We start from the raw sequence: 22760 nt of genomic DNA on the forward strand, positions 1-22760 counted from the left end.
CTTAATTTCCACGTTTTATGGTGATTAGTATTTTCTACATGTGCTTCAGGTTTTTTTATTGTATGTTTGTGTTGGCACCTTTAATTTTCCTACCAACAATTGTGTCTTTTTTACAAAACATTTTTGTTTTCCATTTGTAAAGCTACTCTAAGTCGTAAGAACTCTAGGCTGTGGTGGCTTTCTTAGTCTTCTCTTGATTTCAGATAGAAACACTGGCATTGAGAGCTAAAACAAGGAAGGATCCTGGAGTCCATGCATTTCTCTTTATGAAAGGAGGAAGTGGATCCAGAGAGGGTCTCAGCTCCATCTTTTGGGGTCAGAATGTTGATAACCACAGAGTATTAGGAGATGTTGAGGAAACAAGTCTCTGGGTGATGAGATTCTAAATAGCTTTGAGGAAAGAGTGGAGAACAAGATGAGCACAGTGTGTAATTGACAGGAGTCTATGTAGGGTAGAGGGTAAATGTGCTAGAAGGCCATAAGGAAACCATTGTGACTGTCAGGAAGGAAGGCCTAGTTCTAAGGAAGATACTTGGAATGTATTTATGGAACGTGGTAGGAGGTTTGGGGACAGAAGGATGGAGTAGAGACCAGGCACTTTGTTAATTGATTCATTTTCCATTTTATCTCAACAAATCATGAAGATGATTAGCTTTGGGGTATAAAAATAGCTTTGGATGAATCTCTAAGCTGTTTAATCTATAGAATTGTTGCTGGTTTATTACGTGATGTTACTTTTATTTATGTGGTATATATAAATCTTTTTTTTTTTTCTTTTGCTCAGTTTCTTTTAAGGTTGTTCTCACTTACCTATGCCTTCCAATTTTAGGAATTCCATCATCAGATTCTAGGAATGCAAATCTCTATTTTTTGGATGTTGTACAACAGGCCAATACTATTTTTCATCTTTTTGACAAACAGTTTAATGATCATCTAATGCCACTAATAAGGTTAGTTGCATTGTCATATTTTCATTGGTATTCAATGACTACTATATTTTTATTATTTTTTTAAGTAATACATCTTCATGTAAGCATCAAATAGGACAGGGGGTTTGAAATAAAAATCTTTTCTTTCTTCCTTGAATTCTTGTTTTCTCTTCCACTGTGCTGTTAATTTTGATATATTTGAAAAGTTTTAACTATCATGAACCAAAATCTGAACTCTGATGTGAAAAGGGCCTTCCAACTTAGAGCAGCTCAGCAGTTTGCATCCTTTGGAAGACACAGCAGATACCAAGCATGGTAGTAAATGTAATCTTATCTACTCAGGAGTCTGAGGCAGGAGGATCTCAAGTTTGAGGCAGTCTATTCAACATTATGATTTCTAAGTCAGCTTGGATAACTAAGACCCAATCTCACATGAGATTTTATGTTTGCATGTTTGTGTTTGTTTTTGTCCTTCCGTACCCGCCCAAGGCATTCTTCTGATTTGTTTAATATAGAGCTGATAGCCTATAGCTGGGGAGGAGATGAAAGGTGGAGTTTCAGGTAGAGGTAGGAACTCTGGGGAAAAATTGAAAGGCAGGAGATTGGCCAGCCAGACACAGGCGGTGTCACATATACTGGAACTGAGTAAAAGGTAAAGGGCCACATGGCAAATGTGGACTAGAACAAATGGGTTAATTAATTAGGTTATGCAAGCTAATCAGGAGGCAGTCAGCTAAGGCCTAAGCTTTAATAAATAATAAGTATGTCATTATTCAGGAGCTGGCAGGTCTGAGACAGTCCATTAATGTTAGTTTCCTTCCTTTCCTTTTCTTTCTTTTCTTTCTCTTCATTTCTTTTCTTTCTTTCTTTCCTACTTTCTTCCCTTCTTTCCTTTTTTCCCTCCCTTTCTCCTTCCCTCCCTTCCTCCCTTCTTTCCTTTTTCTCTTTTAAGGGCTGAGGCTAGGAGAGGTATATAGGATTTTCAGGGAAGAAAGGGAATGGGCAAATGTAGTTATGTTAAATTACATGCATGCACTTGTGATGATGTATAGGAAATATGGATGAACATATTTTGATAAAGCATTAGGATTTGGATCATATCGTCATATCAATTTATATGAACTTTTAAGGCATTTGAAAATTAAATAGAATTATATACATATGAACAAATTTCATGAAGTTGTCTTCTTAGCACTGTTATCGATGCAGGAGATGTTGAGACAAATGAGTTTGATAGATTTTTATAAACAGTGTTATGCCATGTCTATACTAGAAACAAGCTCAAGGATCACTTGTGATTCCCAAATCAGACTTTGAAAGGAAGTTTATTCTTTTTCTGTGTAACTCAGGTGGGTATTACAGACATGAGCCACCAAGCCTAGCTTAGAAAGTGTTTTTATTAATTTACTTTTTAAAGAACTATTATGGCACATAGCAGAGAATCAGGAGTTTTAGTGTTGTTTTTTCTTTAATATTTTGAGTCTTTTGGACATTTTAAGGTAGTCAGAAGGCAACCATGATTATTAGGTTTTGTGTCTTTTTGTTTAAAAAAGGTAAATGTAACTGGATTTACTTACTACTGTTCACATTTTTATTAGCTAGACTTATTATATTTGTAAGAGTCTGGTGATACCTGTGACTTTCAGTTATTACTATTATATCAGGTATTTAGGTACACAGGAAACTAGTTTCGAATTCAAAGCTGCATGATTATGTTAAATGCTGTTTCCTTAGAGATCAGAGTAACAAGTCTATCTTTTCTTGGCTTTTAATGGGTTAATTTTTCTAGTTTGAATGGGTTGGATATATGAATGCACATAATTGCAAGTAATGATTTATTTTGTAATTATTGGATTTATGAACAAATGAAAATAATAGGTGCTAGTATTATTTACAAATATGAATACATAATACACAGATCAGAAACTTGTCAAATAGGTTACTAATGGGAGGGTTTTTTTTCCCCCTTTGTAATAAACAATAGCTCTTCTCCAAAGTTATCTGAATGCCTCCAGAAGAAGAAAGAGATAATTGAGCAGATGGAGATGAAGTTGGACACTGGCATCGATAGGCAAGTTAACTGTTGTTTTTATCTCCTGCATTTTTAAAAATTATTGAATCCCCTTTGCATAGCAGCATGGACAGAGTGTTTAGAAAAGAAAGTTTGTGATTTTTATTCTCTTGGTATAAAGTTGATACTTTAACATACTGTTCTTATCTATAAGAGATTTTTTTCCCCTAGAAATCAGTATGTTTAAATATATTTCAAATCAAATTCAGATTTTAAGCCCCACTCATCTGCGTCATACATGTACAAGCTTTAAAAACTGTGATGCCCAGCTGGGGGTATAGTCCAGGGGTAGAGTACTGTTAGCATGTTGGACACCCTGCATTCACTCTTCAGTGCCACTGAAACAACAAAGGTTTGTAGTGTTTAGGATTCTATTTCCACTTAATGGCTTCAGCCTTATCTATGAAGTATTGTAGTAATTGTACTGGTTTTGTAAATGTAACTTCTGTTAAATGAATTTTAAAACTCTTACTGAGGATAATTACTTTCCAGGTTTCTGTTTTGAGATTCTGGTGTTCTTATATTGATGGGAATTAGTAGAGCTCCCAGTTACCAAGGATTTGCTACATCTCACCATCTTTTGTTGGCCTATTATCATTTTGTAACTTGACCTCATTATCGTTGTGCTTAATTATGTGGTCTGTCTCTTTAATTTAACATGAAACTTACCTTTTGACCACTCTGTCTTGCAGCCCCTTAACTCTAAATTAGTCTAGTCTTTTTATTTGCATAAGCTGAGTGATTGGTCACTATTGAAGAATCACATAGGTTAGATATTACTGGTGCCTTATAACCAGTTCCTTTATTGTCAGTTGTAGTCTCAATACTGTCTTCCAGATTGCCTGTTAACTGTGGGATTCAATGTGCCAGCTGCCACAGCCATTCTTTTAGAGGCGTTTATTCTTCCAAAACCTTCCTAAATATTCCTATGCATGGCTTTGTCTCAGGAGTTGTAAAGTAAATGATTAGTGCTAGGCTATAAGATCTTTTCAAAGGAGAAAAATGATAAAAACCAGGAGTTTGTTGGTCACAGAATGATTTTTTTCCCCAAAATCTAGTTTGTTAATTTCAAAGTGATTTAGTGACGATAGGCAATTAAATAATTTAACTGAATTCAGTATAATACATAGATAAAATTGAGTGAGTTAAATGAGTCATATATATTGTGTTCTCAATCTTTAGGACATTAAATTGTATGATTGGACAAATGAAGCATATCTTGGCTGCAGAACAAAAGAAAACAGATTTTAAGCCAGAAGATGAAAACAATGTTTTGATTCAGTATACTAATGTGAGTAGAACTAATATATTATCTTCTTTCTTAATACTTGTACACTCAAGTGTACCTGGTTGTGTTGTTTTTAAAAACAAAATACCTAATGTTCAGTTTTACCAAATGTAGACCCTGCTAGCTCAGAGAGGCACAGAAAGCACCCACTTGACCTTCCTCCTCAGCTGAAAAAGCTCCTTCCCATTCTCCACTTTAAATACTGTTCAACTCCGTGCCTTCCTTTCTCCTTCCTATGTTCACTCCCTGTCAACTGGTTGTGTGCCCTGCCTCTTAACCTGTTATTTAGCTCTTACTCACAAAAAGTTCTTAGATTAAAGGTGATTGCTAAGACTGAGCCACACCTCAACTACTTGCTTCTAGCAAACAGAAAGCTCTTGGGTTAAAGGTGTGTCCTAGGGCTGAGCCGCACTACAACATGAGACATGTTTCCAGTTCATAGTCTTGAGGTTCAAGTGTGATCAAACATCCTGCAGCATAATTGTGCTTTACATTTTTTCTCTTGTACTTAGAAATTGAAAAACTGTATTTTTTTTCCTAAGATGATATATATATATATATATATCTGTATAATAACTGTAGAAAAATTTTTACAGGCATGTGTAAAAGTTTGTGTTTATGTAAGAAAACAAGTTGAGAAGATTAAAAATTCCATGGATGGGAAGAATGTGGACACAGTTTTGATGGAACTTGGAGTGCGTTTTCATCGGCTTGTTTATGAACATCTTCAGCAATATTCCTATAGCTGTATGGGAGGCATGCTTGCAATTTGCGACGTTGCTGAATATAGAAAATGTGCCAAAGACTTCAAGGTACATATAAACAAACAATAATTAAGCTTGCAAGTAAGATCAGAAACAGAAGCCATACCATTAAAAGCCTAAACTGGAAATGTGTGATTTCACTGGCATCATAAGGAGAAAGCTCTAAGATAGTCTACCTAAAAGCGAATTATTCCAGTTACATTTTAATATGAACATTTTTCCCCTTGGGGCTTTATTTTAGGTAAGGTCATATTTCAGCACATTCCATCAAGATGGTCCTTTTAACATCCATGATGAATGATGTTTGAATCACACATTAAGAAAATAATACTCCTTTTTCATGTATGTTTATCTGAAATCAGTTTTCCCTAATATTTAAATTATTTTTAAAGGTGTTATGCTAATGATAATTAGTTCTAGTGTACCAGATTACAAATTATTGAGAACACTGAGTAATATGAATCTTTTTAATGATTAAAACTTTTAACTATGGAAACCTTTAAGTGTTAGCTCTTTAGAAGCTTTAAAAAATTCTAACATATGGAACTTCCCCCATATCATTAAGTTCTGATTACAAGATATGAGAAGACTTTGCAAAGTGTATAGGAAATAAACTGCTTTGGTTCAATGCTTCCTTTTCTTCTCTCTCAATTCAGATTCCGATGGTATTACATCTTTTTGATACTCTGCATGCACTTTGCAATCTCCTGGTCGTTGCTCCAGATAATTTAAAGCAAGTCTGCTCAGGAGAACAACTTGCCAATCTGGACAAGAACATACTCCACTCCTTCGTACAACTTCGTGCTGACTATAGATCTGCCCGCCTTGCTCGACACTTCAGCTGAGTTGAATTTACAAGGGAAATGGATTATTTTTTCAGAAGACCCCGGGTAATAGGAAGCACAGGAGATCCCTTATGACATCGCCAATATTTTATGGGAAAAAATGACTGGGAAAAAACAGCAGCCATACTTACCCAGGAATTTTATTTGAAATTTGGATACCTCTAGCTGTATTTTATTTTTTATCTTTTCCCTGTTAAATTGAATTCTATACTTTAATTTATAAATTTCAAATTCTATAAACCTATATGACTGTTATAATCCTGAAAAATGTTGGTGTCAGAGAATGAATGAAATTCACCAGTGTTCTGGTTCTTGGTCTTTAACGTATTCTATTTGGAAATTTTACCTTCCTGTTTTCCATTAAAAAATAGGTGAAGTGCAGTAAACCTATATTTCTTATTTAGCAGTTTTTCAGTGAAATTTTCAGCACTGGTGATTATTAATCAAGCTATTAGGTTTTCCTAAAGAACTTCTTACATCTCAAAAGAATCACAGTTGAGCATTGTTTGTGTAGATAGTGATGTGCTTTTCCTGAGGTACAGCAGCAGTACTGGTCTAAGGAAAATCTCATGAGCTAAACTGTTGGTGAACCATTTTAAGTAGACACTAGGAACAGATCAGGATGTATCTGCTTTCTGGGTAAAACTTAAAGTTTACTATTTTTTATTTGATAAATAGATTTCAAGTCAATTAATTAGCAAAAATAATGAAACTACCTTTTTATATTTAACTTAAGGTGGAAGACTTTAACGACCATGTTTGTTATTTTAATACTCTTAACAGGAGTAAAAACATTGATGTATAGTATAAACGGTGTATGTGAGAAATAGCACCATGTTTAGCACTAGTGTAGTCAGCCCTTTAAGACTAACCTTGAATGAGATGGGATGGCTAAACATCCAGGAGTCTTCTATTTTAAGAGGCACTAAGATTGTAGATAATGAATAGGATATATTCCAAGTTTGGAGGCAAGCTTGTACCCAATGCCTGCTTTTCAGACCTGTAGAGTCTGTCCTTCTCCATTCTCATTCTCCAGTCTCAAGGCATCTCTGAAGTTAGGACTCCTTGGAGATTATTAATTGAATTGGCTTAATATGGCAACGTAATAAATCACTCACAAAAAATTAAAATATCAAATAAAACTTTAGAAAGGCTGTTGCTCATAAACCTATCAACTTACTCTGAGAATACAAACTAGGGTTATATGCCGTCCATTATTCTAAGTTATATGTAGTTCATAGCCTTCTAGGAACCAGGTAAACTGTAATCTTCACTTCATTCATAGCATTTTTTTTTTTCTTTCAGTATAGGATTTTGGTCTAATTTGGAGGAACTGTTTTTCTTCTGAGAACCTGACTGAATAGTTATCCCCATTATCAAACTGCCTAGGTCCAGAGCTAACCACTATACAGCTTACTGTTGACTGAATTTTCACTTTCTGTTTAGCCCAGTGTTACAATGGTAAGCGGGGGGGCAGTGAGCATGACAACTTTTGTCACTTTTACAGGACATGGTGGCAGTTTTAGAGGCTTTCCAGATAGCTGTCCTCAGACAAGAGAGAACCAGAACAAGTTCTCGATACTAGAAAAGCTCTATGCTTGTACTGTTGCCACTTAGAAAGTACTGATATGAACTCAAATTATACCTCTGTTACTTAAAGCCAACAGTTTAAGGCAGTAGTTTTACTGGCCATTGGAACTCTTTGTACAGTGTCAATTTGTTTTAAAAAAAAAGAAAAAGAAAAAGAAAAGAAAAATATCAAATAAAACACGAGGTAACATTTTAAGACTTCCAAATCAGAGAAGCACTTCAAATTATTTTGTTTGGATTAATTTTTAAAATGTAAAGCAGTTATTTGTTGCTTAGATTTTTTTGTTAATTATTATTTCCATGCTTGAGTTCTGTGCAATATTTTCCATTATGTCTACTGACAGGACAAAGAAAATTCAAAATGAATACCTTATTTAGAAGTGTTAACTTTCATGCTCAATAAACAAATTCCCTGCAGTTGTTTTTTTTTATTTTTTCTTTCACCATATTTTTACATTTTAAGGACATCTATAATGAATTCTATAAACAATTTTTACTTTAAAATATTCCTTATTTTTCATAGCTTAGATCTCCCCCTTTTTTAGTAGAAAAGAACATGACTGTGTAATCAAGATTTAGAAATCTAGCTAGAATAGATGAGGTATTTCTCTAAAGAAATAAAAATGTTGCATTGTGTCAACCAGTATTCATTCTTTGCATTTTACTTTTAAAATATTACATATATGGACATCATAACATTTAGTTCAAAATATATAACTCAAAAATGGTTGTCAGTAGATAAAATGCTTTTATATATACATGGGAATTTTTAGTTAGACATAATGGACACAGTGGAGCTTAATAATTTTTACCAAAACTTAAATGAGAATCTTTGTAATGTTCCACAGTTCTGTGTGAACTACATGTAATATTTAGGTATCAATATTTAGTTTACAAAGTGCTCCAAAATACTGAAAATTGTTTGTCTAAACTTGAGTGTCTTAATGAGACATGCTGAATGAACATAAGACTAAGAAGACCAGCCTTTCCATTAAAGTGATGAGAGCGCATGACATGTCTTTATCCATAGGCTAAGAGGAAAGACCGGCCCCTCCAGAAGACGGTAGAGTGTATGATGAACCTTTATTAAGAATTATTAGATAATAGTTGAGTGGATGGATTTTTAGAATATGACCATGTAACCATTCCAAGACAGTTACTGGCCTCACTTAGGAGTGCCATTGTTGTGAGTCCCTAGGGTCTTTCTTGTTTTAAAAAGTGCTGCTAACGTAGGTTAAAGGAGGTTAAATTAAAATCTAGTTTAAAGCAGGCAATTTGTGTTATATTTTCTTTGATCTTTCCATTTTTCTTTCCTTATAAATATTTCACTTTCTGCATACTATCTTACTGATACACAGTGAAATAATTACCAACCAATATTGATTGGTAAATAGAGGATTTACTGATTCCTTGAGGCGCCTGTATCTACATTAGCACACATACAGATGAAGAGATCTTGGCTTCTAAAATGCCACTGCACCTCAGAGTAGTCATATAAGGCTAAGACTTGCTTAAATTGTTGGTGCAAGAGTAAGAGTTACTCAAATACATGCCTGGTTGGTGACCAGAAAGTCTTATATCTCCTGATTAACATATTTTTTATACAAAAATATTCTGTCATTGCCCACTGATTTTTAAGGAGTATGAAATGTTTTTCAGAAGCCCCCTGGACTCTCTTGATTGCTAATGGAGACTTTGGTATACAAAGCACTCTGATTTATCAAGTTTATTTAATGACATTTGTTTCTTTACTATTCTACTTGAGAAGGCTTATCCTACAATTTACTATATATTTTGGGAAAAAGACCAGTGCATATCATACCAAATAATTTTCCATGAAGTAAACACAGCAATTTAAAATTTTAATGCATAATCAAGGTAATTAATTAGTTCTACATTTATTGGACTTAAGTCTCATGTACTGTGCTAAGTCCTTCGCATATATTTTTGATCCCAGAGTAACTCTTATCATTTCAGTGCTACTATTTCCATTTGACAGGTGAAAAATCTAAGGCACAGAACAGGTAAGAAGACCTTCAAGGTCTAAGTTGACATGGTCTCAGACTTATATCTAGTATAATGGGAGTGAATAATGTCTTTTTTTAAATATATGTTGTATTTTTCTTATTTGTGTAACATTAAGTATATTTTTTATTTTGATAACCTTGTTAGTTTTACCCAATTTTATTTTCTCCCAGTGTTTGGTCCTCATTGTGAAACATGAGGTTGGAATATAAGGTCTGTATCAAGCTACTGTAAGATTTTTTTTTTCTTAAATGTCTTCAGTGTGTGATCATACTTTCTCATTGGGTGTTTAAAGTTATATAAGTAGTTATGAAATTTTAATTGAATATTAAGTTTGTATTTAATGGAAACCTGCTCATCACAGATTTCCCATAGTGAATAGATTAGATAATCATGATAATTTCTGCTTAATTTTCATAATAGAAAGAATAGTTCATACAATTTTTTATTTTTTTGATATTATAATTACATAATTTCCCCCTTCCCCTTCTTTCCTCTGAACCTTCCTATATGCCCCTTCTTGCTTTTTTTCAAATTCTGGTCAGCCCTGAAACCATACATACAAGTAACATTACATAGACTGAATAGATTATAATTATGTATTTAGGAATATGTATATACACACACATGCATGTGTTCATATAGTTCATTATAACATGGGAGAAAATAACTCTCCTTTAGAAGGTACAAAGAAATCAGTATTTTTACATTGAAAAATAGAATGCTTTAAATGACAGGCTTGCTGATTCTGTTAGCTGTTCAATACATCAGTAGTCTTGACACAGCTACGGCTAGAATGAAAGTGGGGCAAAAAGTAGCTTATTGATAATTTTTAATCATTAGAATTTTCATTGGTGAGTGGAGCTAATAACTTTGGGCTTAACTAAGTTTATAATTTTAAACTAGGCACTGCATATTTTATCACTGCTATTTGGTGTAAGTATCAATAAACTTTCAGTCTTACGATTAAATATTCATTTGGAGCAAAAAGGACATGCAGTTAAACACAGTTGCTCATTTTCTCAGTGGCTTAGAAAGTTGTCGTTTGTCTTACCATACAAAGCCAATTTAAATAAGAATATATCGCATCATACTCCAAAAAGCAAACAACCTCAGAAGAAAGGCATTATTAGGAAGGGCTAGGTTTGTGCTGGATAGCAATGACGCATTCCAAATGAATAATTGTTTGCACTAATATTTGAGCAGATGGAATGGATTAGAATATGGTCAACATTATTCTGCTGACATGTATTTTTTTGTTAATTTGTACTGCGCAACATGTGTTAAAGCTGTCAATAATTCATTTTAGTCAGGATACTAATATTTATATTACTGTGTTTAAGAGACAGTATCCAACTGAGCCGCTTTTAATTTAAAGGTCTGAAACCAGAATTATGTTTGCATTCCAGAAAGCACTTAACTTACTTTATAATCAAAAGGTCAGTAAAACAGACTTATTAGTGCCTGCTACATACTAGGAGAAAATACATATCTTTCTATTAGCCAGACAAAGATTGGATAGAACCTGTTCTAAAGAACTGATTTCCTATGGTGGACTTCCAAATTGTAGGGTAAACTTTTGAACTGCGAAACCCTGGTGCCCCTGTCATCTTAAGTAGGCGCTGCCCTTCAGTGAGGCTGTTCTTTGTGTCTGCCTGTCATTTTCTAGCTTGGTTCCATTGTTCTTTGAACTCTGGCCTTTTGTTGTAGCAGTGGGTCAAATGCGCAGCTTTTTACAATAAAGATATCCAACTAGGAATCCAGACATAGCACTGACCTAAAGAAGACTGAGGCTACCTCTGCATGTATTGTTTGTAAACACTTGTAGGGGACACACAGGAAAGTGTGTAAAAATACTTTATAATAACTTTCTCTAAGTGCCTATTAGGATTCTCCAATAGAATGTATTTTCAGATTCTTACCACAAGGGGGTGATGTTATTTTTATAGTGATAACATTTTTATTTAAAAAATATAATTCATATAACTTTACTGAAAAACATTTATGAACACTACTGTCATGCACTGCAAGGATGGGTGTTTGTATGTGCACGTGAATCAGAAAGTCATCCATGAGGAAAATTCTGAGGACATTAAGAACATAAAATCCAAAACATGTTTGTTCACAGTAGATGGAGAACATGAACCAAATTCACAGCAAAAATGAGTTTGTAGAATTTTGTACATTACGTCAAATCCTCTCGTCAGCTTTCTAAAAATAAGGACATTGATTCATTGTCTGCTCTTACTCTTTCATGGGAAACTTAGGAAATAAGCTCAAGTGTAAAGAGGGGGTATTAAAACCTGTACAAAACAAAACCTGTCCCCTTTAAGGGTAAGTTGCTCCCATGATGCTGTTGTCTTGCAATTGTTTTGCATTTTCCAGTAGAATTCTGCCTGACCAGACAGCACTCACACTCAGGCGTGTACTCTGACATGTAACTAATTATCATCCTCAGACCCCACTGTAGGTTTACTGGTTTGTCTCAGTCGTGTCTTACTCTAGGATCCAGACGAAAACCCCGCAGCTGCAAGTTGTCTGCAGCTCATTTGCTTGAACATCTACAGCCTCTGGCTTTCTCAACCCTCCATACTGTATGCGTTATAGGCTAGCTGCTATGTGCCCCTGAGTTTAGATTCCTGTTTGTCCGTGGCTAGATCCCAGTCATACTTCTCAGCGCTCCCTCTCATATACGTACAGCTCTACCTCACCCACTTCCGAAGTGCTCGTTCAGCTGTTTGTTAAGGGGACAAGCCTCTCCACCGTGTAAAGCTACCATCATCCTTTAAAAAATTACATTGTAGGAAGTTGCTTTGTGTGTATCTTAGACTTAATCATAATTTCAATCTATTACCAATTTTCTATTCAAGGTCTGTGAGGATTGTCTCTGGTTTGGTCAGTGGAAGCCTTTTCAAGTTGGCCCGTGTGCCCTTTTGGCATTCCCATCATTTGAAAAGCACAACAGAATTGTCCAAATTCATTTTGTACCTATCCGTCTTAGCTCTCCTATCCAAGTACTTACTAACCAGGCCCAAACATGCTTCACTGCCAAGATGAAATGTAATTGGGTATCTTGAGGGTGATGTGGCTGTAGACTTGCTCCAGCTCTTACATCAGTGTCCTAGGTTTTAGTGGAAACTGATTCTTGGAAGCCAGGGTTTGTGCATCGGGTATATTTATAATGGAGATGCTGCTGCTCCCAGTGTCTGGTGCTTGAGATTTTATGTGTTTATATACATAAGTACATATGGATATGTATATATACTCATTTTAAAAATTCATATTCACGTGGATACACTCCTGTGTGTCCCCTCCCCCTTTGTCATACACAGTCCCTGTGAGCTTTAATGCCCCTTACTGGATTCCCCATTCCTATGCAGAGGAGGGTATCCTCATCCTACTTAGCTACGGAGTATTGACTTTAGGACCAAAATGGAAGAATGAAAATGATCACTTTAGAAATTATGTAAATTAAGTGTTGTCCGTACAAGCCTTTAATCCCAGCACTCGGTAGGCAGAGACAGGTAGATTTCTGAATTCAAAGCCAGCCTAGTCTAAGTACTGAGTTCCAGGACAGCCAGAGAAACCCTGTCTCAGAACAAACAAACAAAGAAAACCACATAAAGATTTTTAAATTCTAAATAAGTTACTCATAACTTTACCACTCAAACAACTACATGGGGAGAGGGTGCAGTATACCAAGGGAAACAGTAACGCTGGAATGCATGTAAAATGTTACATGCACCAAAGGGGTTCAGACTTGAAATGCACGGCATGCTTATATCTCTTTACTGCTATAATTGCTTATTTAATGATAAAGTACATCATAGGAGCTGTGAATGAACATTTAGGTCTTAAATACTGGATAAGATAAGATTTTTGCTAATAAATTTCAAAGGAAAAAATGATTATAGAATTGTTGTTTTGTAGGCCCTTAAAAAGCACATGTTCAGATGAACTTCATGTGAGACAGGAGTCTATCAGTGCTGGATCTCATGTACTGAGGTCAACTTCATGTTAAGTGATAAGCTCAAATACAAACAGCCAAGTTCTATTTCTGATGAGACCAGCATTTTAAGTACTTGGTTATATTACCCATAGAAAGAGTTTGCAGAGGTGCCCATGTTTAACCTGGGCTTTTAAAATGCAAGCAGCATTTTACAAACTGAGGCAGGGGAAGGAGCAGAGTGACTGCTTTAGACGTGTAGAATCTGCTGTTTTCCAAATGGAAAGATACCTTGAGCATAGAGTTCAGTGCGCCTGGGTGTGTGCTTTAAGACAAAGCTGGAATGATTTGGGTTAGCTTATTCAGTGATGGGTCAGTTGATTTATTATATGAGCAACAAGAAATCATTAAAGATGAAGTAGGGGACTTGGTCTTAAACAATGTAATATATATGCAGGAAAAGAAGAGTAGAAACCAGGCTCCTACATTAATGTGGTGGAGAAGACCTGAACTTGGGCTGTGATACAGGAGTGAAGGGGTCTGGGGCTCAGAAGCCAATGTAAGACTAAACTAGCAGGATCTGTGTGTTGATGTCCTGGATGTGGGAAATGTGTAATAAAGGACATCAGAAGTCATTCCTGTCTCTATATCTTGATTAACACCAAACTATCGTCTCGTTTATGGATGTTAGGAAACAGGCTTAGGAAAAACATCCGTGTGTGCTGAGATCAGACCTCTCACCAGAACCTGGTTCAGATTTTGTGAAGAATTTAAACTTTTTAATTTTCACTTTTCAGAGCAACAAAGTTCAAAACAAATCCATTGCTTTTGTAGCTTTGATAGGGATTGAATTTCGAAATTTCATTTGATAGCTCTATATGTGCTTGAGATTTCCTGTATTTAAAAAGGAAAATAAGTGCCCCCAGTATTTTCGTATTTCACTGCTGTCTGTTGTAGGGGCTGATGGGATAGTATCATTGTGTTTGACATCCTGATTCCTAATTCTAAGCCCAGATCATCTACTTTTCCCAAGGTCTCAGGTAGTCCATTCTGGAAAGACACTCCAGATTTGTAACACAAACCTGATGCTCTGTACTTTAGCTATAATCCCAGTAGTTGCATCTGAGGAAGGTCGGCAAAATGAGCCCTTGGCACCAGTACATGGAAAGTGTGATTACACAACTCACTGTCCGCCATGTTTCCAGGCTGGATTGTGAGTGCGTAGATTGTGATTTGACATACTGAGTTACTTCAGTTGGACTGCTAGTTATCCATACAGTGCAGATATATTCTAATCTGCTGTGAGAATTTTATTAACCCAATGAAATGAAATAGGTTTCATTCAGATTTCTAAAAGCTTGAACCAAAAGCTCATTAGCAGACTAGACATTATTTTAATAATTTATATAATTTTAATAATTTATTAATTATAAATACCCTCTCATTAACATGAAATTTCATTTAGTAAGTAGCTTAGTGCCTATAATTTTCACTAGTGACTTGAAGACATTCTAAATTTTTTTTTCATGAAGGATATTGTAAAGCACTGAAAGTCAAATGTAACAACTAAATGTTTGTTTCAAGTGCACATGGAAACTAAAAATTGCATGTGCTAAATAAACCATGACCCAGTGTTTTCAAAAATGTGAAAGTGTGCTTTGTGACTACAGTAGCACTAGATGGGATATTTACAAAAGTAAATAAATAATTATGCTTTTGAGAAATAAAGAGTGAAGTTCTGTCTGATCCAAGGGTCAAGGTTACAATGAAGGAAAATATCTTAAGTAAATGTTAAACATTCATCTTACCTAAATGTGGAACACATGCAGGTAGACTCAGCTGGTAAAAAGGCTTGTCACCAAGCCTGAACCTAGGTTCAGTCCTCAGACCCCATGTGCAGTAAGGAGAGGGCTAACTCTGACCTCCACATGGGTACAGTGGCATGTGTACCTCACACACACATACGCACACCCACAACTGATTTTTTAGTTAAAATTTATTAAACCATATAAGAAACTTGGAAGTAAGAATCATTACATCAAAATTAACCAGATTCAAAGTTTATGCATTTCAGAGACAATAGCCAGCCTGGCCTGCCTCGCTTAAATGTAAGACATTGTCTAAGCAAACAAACAAATCCATCAAGAATTTAGACTCCAGGGGGCAGAGGCAGGCGGATTTCTAAGTTCGAGGCCAGCCTGGTCTACAGAGTGAGTTCCAGGACAGCCAGGGCTACACCAAGAAACCCTGTCTCGAAAGCAAAAAAAAAAAAAAAAGGATTTTAGACTCCAATGACATCCTTGAAAAGTTCCCGCCAATATTAAAAGGAGAAATGATACCAACTTTGTACAGACTTTCCAAGTAGTAGAAAACTGAGCATATAGCCAATATAACCTTTTTCTGCTGAAAACTAACAGAAGAAATACAGAGTATCTATAATGCATGTGGAGAAAAGAAATCCCAAAGGACTAGCAATTTAACCCCAGTGATAGCTAAAAAGGAATCTACATTATATCTACATCAGATTAAAAAAAAAAAAAAACTCAAAATCTATTATGTTTATTGAACTAAGGTGGACATCATCTCAAATCACAACCAAAACCAGGTTAATGAAATTCAGTATTTTTTTCAGTTATTCAACCTTTTTTTCCTTACTTTTTATCGATCCTTTGTGAATGTCACACCATGCACTCCAGCTCACTCAATCAAAAATTAAAAATAAAAAATAAACATCTCACCATGGAAACTGTAGTGTGCCCCACAGTATCCCCTTTTTCCACACATCTTTACTTGGAAATGATCATTGCAGTGAGTCCTTGGGCTGGTTTGAGGCTTATGGCTTCTGCTATATTATCAATACTGAATCCTCACCAAGACTCCTCAGATAGCCTGTTGCTCTGTGGACCAGCCCCTTCACACTCCAGTAGTTCATAGATGGGGGTAGACATTAGGGTGGGCCAACTCAAAGCTCTGGATCTGGGCCTAGGTGGTAAGCTAAGTTGCTCAGTTCACTAGCTCTCCCACACCCAAACCACCAAGGCTAGCTCTCCTAAGTGCTGCAAAGAGCAAGGGGCATGCCAGCAAGGAAAGCTCCTGTCCTCAGAGCCAGCTCTGCTGTGTTTCCTGGGAAAAGTTCAGGACCTGCAGCTCAAGAGGGGCAGGGTCATCTCTTCCTTCTGATCTTGGGGCCAGCTCTCCTGCCTGTCAAAGGTGACAAGGGGTGGCGGGAGGTCATTTTTTTAAAAAGCAAATTAGGAATAAAAATTCCTTACAGTAGTTACAAAAAGTAGCAAGAATTATGATAGTGATAAATGTAGAAAACTTACTTTCTGGAATAAATAATGAGACAAGAAAATATGCTATCATTTCTGTTTAATATACTGGAGATCTTTGCCAATGTAAGAAGACAAGAAACAAAATTGCATTGTTTGGGAATGTGATTGTGTACATGGAAAGTCTAAAAATCTAACAAGATTTCTGGGCACAAAATTAATATATGAGAAATTAATTTTACACCAGCAATAGCAATTTGAAGATAAATATTTTAAGAATACCAATTACAAAAGTACCAGATATCTAAGAGTAATGGTAGTGAGGAAATCTGTGCCTAAGACTTTAAAACTTTGAGGGAAAATAGAATACAGGGCCATGATGGACCTGCAAGCTCTGTATTTTAAAGTGGTCTCTACATTTAACAGAATCTTAACTAAGATTCTTGAGTGTTGAGCAATCCATTTTACTGTGATAGAATTCTGGAATTTCATCTTTTAGAATGTGGGAATAAGCTTAGACAGAGCCTTTCATCTGGAGGGAAGGAAATATTTCTGAATTCATTGTGCTTTTCCATTACCTCAACTCCTAAAAGAACTTTCCAAGAACCTTCATATCTAAATCCAGTCTTCCAACTGCTTGGCCTCCATGAGTGAGTCTCTCCCATCACCACTCCTAAATCCAAAATCCAAAATCGTTTTCTGTGCAGACGATGAATAGGAAAAAATACCTGTGATAGTTAATAAAATTTATATATGCAAAACATGATGAGTATCTACATATCCTTAAGAAAAACTCAAATAGGAAAACAGCAAAAAAAAAAAAAAAAAAAAAAAAGAAACAACTACAAATGAAGGCATTTAATAGCAGAAATAACAAAAAAGTTCTCAAACTTACTGCTCACTAGAGACTTATCCTATAGGAAATTCCACATCCAGAATCAAGAAGCCCAGACAACTCCCATCTATAGCAATACGAAGCAAGTGGAAGGCACACCCCTCTGGTGGGGGTGGGTATATCATGATTAGGTTGTTTTTTACAGCTTCCTATGCATATGTAAAAGTTCCATCCTTGTCCTTAAATAGGCAGATTAGTGTCCATAAATGAAAGGAAACACAGTACAGTGAATGCATTTCTTGCTTTTCTTTTACATTTTACTGTTGCGGTAAATCTCTCGCCCATTGGAAGTCCATAGAAGAAAAGACACAAGTCAATAAGTATCAAATGAATGCTGCATGCCTAGATTGGGCAGATTTACCATTAAACTACACTATTCCCCGGCTATGAGAGCTCTTAACAACTTGCAGTTTCCTAGGTCTTCTTCGTCTTCTCTCTCTCCACCAACTGCCCTCTGCTTCGACCAACTGCCAACTCCGCCCCTTCTCTCCTTAACGGCTCCCTGGTCTTCTCCTTTGCCTCCTCTGGCTCCTCCCACTCCTCTTCTACTGCCCAATCACTGTCTGTAGCCTTTATTTAACAAATTTGATTGGACAGAAGGTTTACAAGATTCACTCCTCCTTCGCAGCCCCTCCCAGGAGTGGAGTTACCATGACAACAAGAGGCTAGGGCTATCCACCACATTTTACTTTATTTTTTCTTTATTGAAAATAGAGAGTTTTTCATACAATATACACTACTTATGGTTTCCTTCCTTCTGCTCCTCTCAATTCCTTCCCACCTCTCAGCCCATCAGAGTCTAGCCCCTCTCTGTCTCATTAGAAAACAAACAGGCATACTTACTAGACATGAGAGATACCCTGATCATGAAGGTGATTTTCCTGGGGTATGCTCCAGATGGTCTGACCTCTGCAACACACCCATCAAAAACAGAAACAAAAACAAACAAAACAAACAGGCACTTCAGGGATAATAATAAAATAAGATAAAACCATTGGAATGGGACAAAGCAAACACAGAAGGAAAGGAGTCCAAAACAAACCGATAAGAGACTCAGAGACACTCTGGCACTCAAAAATCTCCATAAAAACAAAACCAAAAGCCATTTTATACACACACACAACACACACACACACAACACACACACACAAAGGACATGTAGGGTAAAAAGTGAGAAATAAATTTAAAAATATTAAAAGTTTATTTTTTGAAAAGAAAATAGAAAGTTCTGACAAGGATCCGCCAAGGACATTGAGTTTGTTTTCTGTTGACCATCTACTGCTGGGCATGTAGCCCACCCTCAAGAATAATTTGTTTCTTCAGTGAAACTCTCTTAGGGGAAACTAGTTTTTCATTTACAAGTGGTTATCAATTGGAGATAACTTCCCAGTTAGAGATGGGGGCATATGTCCTCTTCTCCTTGGAGTTCCAGGACCCCATTGGGTCTGTATATACTACCTCATATATACATATACATATGGTATATGGTATATACAGAGACTGTATATACTACTTCAGTTTCTTACATATGCGTGCCGATCCTGTTGTGTGCAGAAGGTCTTGTTTTCTTGGTATCTTCCATCCATCCCCTCTGGCTCATACACTCTTTCTGTCTCCTCTTCCTCAGTGTTCTCTTAGATCTTAGGGAACAGGATTTTATGGACACATCCCATTTAGGACGGGTGTCCCAAGGTCTCTCACTCTGCATATTGTCCTTCTATGAGTCTCTGTATTTGTTCCCATCCACTGCAGGAGAAAGCTGCCCAGATGATGGCTGAGCAAGACACTGACCCATGAGTAAGAATGTGATTAGGAATCATTTTATTGCTACATTCCATTAATGGAACAGTATTATTTGGTTTTACTCTAGGTCCCTGGGCTATCTAGTATCAGGATCTTGGTTACCCAAGAAGCATTGGGTATGGGTTCCATCACATAGAATGAGCCTTAAGTCAAATCAGTTATTGGTTGGTTACTCCCACAATTTTGTGGCCACCATTACACTAGCATATCTTGCAGTCAGGACATCATTGTAGATAAAGGGTTTGTGGCTGGCTTGGTGTTAATGTTTCTCTTTCGGTAGTATGCAGAGTACCTTCCAGTACCAATAATATTAATCCATAGGGTGAAGCTTAGGTGGACACCAGCTCAACTTCTCTGTGTTCAATGAGTTGTGTAGGTGTTGTCTTCAGAAATAGGGTCTTGCTGTCAGTTTGTGGAGAGCAATCTACAGTCTTGGCAACAGCATGAGTTATTTGGGGATTCCTGTGGAACCCCTTTGGCCAACAATTTAATTAGATGTAACCCAAACCCAGTCCTGGAAGGTTCATTGGGTGACAAGAGATAGCCAGTTGGGGCTCCGTCTTCCCCGTTATTTGGTGATTTCATCTAGCTCACTTAACATACATATGATGTATTTTAGGAAGCTTCTTCTGTATTCGGCTATAATAACTACCCCTAAAATGGCTCCTTCATTTTAGCTGTCTCTCCCTGTATTCTCCTCACCTTCCTGCTTGATCCTTCCACTCCAGTCCCCACCCACCTTATCAGTTCATAACTATCTATTCTATTTCTCCTAGAAAGATCAATCTGCCTGCCTCCACCCCCAGAAAAACATCTGCGGTTCTATAGGTTATAGCTTGGTCATCAAAAATCTAGCAGCAAATATTCACATATAAATGAATACACAGCATAGTTTTCTTTCTGGGTCACCAAGGTCAATTTTTTTCTAGTTCCATCCATATTTATCTGAAAATTTCATGAATTTTTTTTAGCAACTGAGTAAAAGTCCATTTGTAAATGCACCACATTTTCTTTATCCATTCATCTACTGAGGGACATCTAGGTTATTTCCAATTTCTGGCTACTATGACTAGAGTAGCAATGAACATGGTTGAGCAAGTGTCTCTGTGGTAGGATGAAGCATCCTATCCTTTGGGTATATGTCTAAGAGTGGTAGAGCTGGATCTTGAGGTAGATCAATTCCTATCCTCCTGAGGAACCACTACCCTGATTTCCATCGTGGCTGCACAAGTTTGCATTTTCCCTATCAGTGGACTAGGGTTGCCTTTATTCCATATCCTTGCCAGCTTGGGCTATCACCTCTGTTACTGAATTTAGCCATTCTGACAGTTATAAGATAAAAATCTCAAAGGACTTTTGATTTGCATTTCCCTCTTGACTAAGAGTATTAAACCAGGCATTGGTGGCCCACAACTTTAATCCCAGCAGAAGCAGGAGGATTTCTGAGTTCAAGGTCAGCCTGGGTCCACATAGTGAATTCCAGGACAGCCAGAGTTATACAGAGAAACCTGTCTCTCAAAAACAAAATAAGAGAAAAAGAGAGAGAGAAGAGGAAAAGAAAAGGAAAAGAATGTTAAGCATTTTTTAAGTGTGTCCTCAACCATTTGAATTTCTTCTGAGAATTCTCTATTTAGATCTGTACCCCATTTTTTAAATTGGGTTATTTGTTTTCTTAGTATCCAGCTCTTTTGTCTTGTTTTGTTTTTTATTTCTTTATAAATTTTCAATATTAGCCCTCTGTCAGATGTGTAGTTGAGGGTGGAGGGAAACTTCTCCCATTCTGTAGGTGCCTGCTTTGTCTGGATGATGGTGTCCTTTGCCTTGCAGAAGCTTTTCAGTTTCATGAGGTCCTACTTACAAGTTGTTGACCTTAGTGCCTGTGCTAATGGTGTTCTGTTCAGAACGTCTTTTCCTGTGCCCAGGAGCTCAAGGCTGTTTTCTCACTTTCTCTTCTATCAGGCTCAGTGCATCCAATTTTATGTTGAGGTCTTTGATCCATTTAGAGTTGAGTTTTGTATAAGGTATGGATCCATTCAGATTCTTCTATATGCAGCCATCCAGTTTGACTGGCAAAACTTGAAGATGCTGTCTTCTTTCCAGTGTGTATTCCTGGCCTCTCTGTCAAAAATCAAGTGTCTATAGGTGTGGGAACTTATGTCCATGTCTTCAATTAGATTCCACTGATCAACATGTCTGTTTCTGTGCAATAACATTATGTTTTTACTACTATAGCTCTGTAGTACAATTTGAGGTTGGAAAAGATGATACTTCCCGTAGTTCTTTTACTAAGCATTATTTTAGTTATCCTTGGTATTTTTGTGTTTCCATATGAAGCTAAGAATTGTCCTTTAAAGATCGTGTGAAGAATTGTGTTGGGATTTTGATGAAGATTGTGTTGAATCTGTAGATTGCTTTTGGTAGGATAACCATTTTTACTGTGGTACTCCTACCAATCCATGAACATACATGTCATTCACTTGCTTGGTTAAAGTTACCCCAAGATATTTTATATTATTTGAGGCTTTTATGAAAAGTGTCGTTCCCCTGACTTCTTTCTTGGTCTGTTATTTTATATAGGAAGGCTACTGTTTTATGAGTTAACTTTGTATCCAGCTACTTTGCTGAAAGTTTGTGTCAACTGTAGAAGTTTTCTAATAGAAATTTTGGGGCCACTTATATATATTATTATATCATTTGCAAATAAATATATTTTGACCACCTTGACTTCTCCCTTTCCAATTTGTATCCTCTTGATCTCCTTCAGCTGTCTTATTGCTACGACATCAAGTTCCATATTGAACAGGTATGCAGAGAGTACACAGCACTGTCTTATTCCTGATTTTAGAGGAAATGGGTTGACTTTCTCTCTGTTTAGGTGATGTTGGCTGTGGACTCAATGTACATCACCTTTATTATATTGAGGTATATTCCCTGTATCTCTAATATCTCCAGGACTTTTATCATGAAAGGGTATTGGATTTTGTTGAAGGCCTTTCTCCATCTATTGAGGTGATCATGTGATTTTTATATTTACGTTTATTTATATGGTGGGTTACTGATTTATTGATTTACAAATGTTGGATCATCCCTGGATCTCTGGGATGAAGCTTATTTGATCATGTTGGATAGTTTTTTTTTTTTTTTTAATATGCTCTTGGATTTGGTTTGCTAATATTTTATTGAGAACTTTCGCATCTATGTTCATAACAAAATTGGTCTTTATCTTCCTTGGGTCTTTATGTGATTTGGTATCAAGGTAACTGTGGCATCATAAAACAAATTGAGCAATGTTCTTTCTCTTTCTGTTTTGTGGAATAATTTAAGTTGTTCAG

General features: G+C 36.3%; 1 protein-coding gene across 1 annotated transcript in view; it reads left to right on the forward strand.

Moving 5' to 3' along the window:
* Window positions 1-7904, forward strand: part of Exoc5 (exocyst complex component 5) — a 48478-nt gene extending 40574 nt beyond the window's left edge. The window contains exons 14-18 of the mRNA XM_034499036.2: window positions 830-950; window positions 2914-3000; window positions 4183-4291; window positions 4885-5100; window positions 5709-7904. Of these exons, the coding sequence (XP_034354927.1) occupies window positions 830-950; window positions 2914-3000; window positions 4183-4291; window positions 4885-5100; window positions 5709-5897 (722 nt within the window). The 3' untranslated portion in view covers window positions 5898-7904. The remainder of the gene's footprint in view (window positions 1-829; window positions 951-2913; window positions 3001-4182; window positions 4292-4884; window positions 5101-5708) is intronic.
* Window positions 7905-22760: the final 14856 nt, after the last annotated feature.

This window comes from Arvicanthis niloticus, chromosome 3 (genome assembly GCF_011762505.2).
Source record: "Arvicanthis niloticus isolate mArvNil1 chromosome 3, mArvNil1.pat.X, whole genome shotgun sequence".
Taxonomy (NCBI): Eukaryota; Metazoa; Chordata; class Mammalia; order Rodentia; family Muridae; genus Arvicanthis; species Arvicanthis niloticus.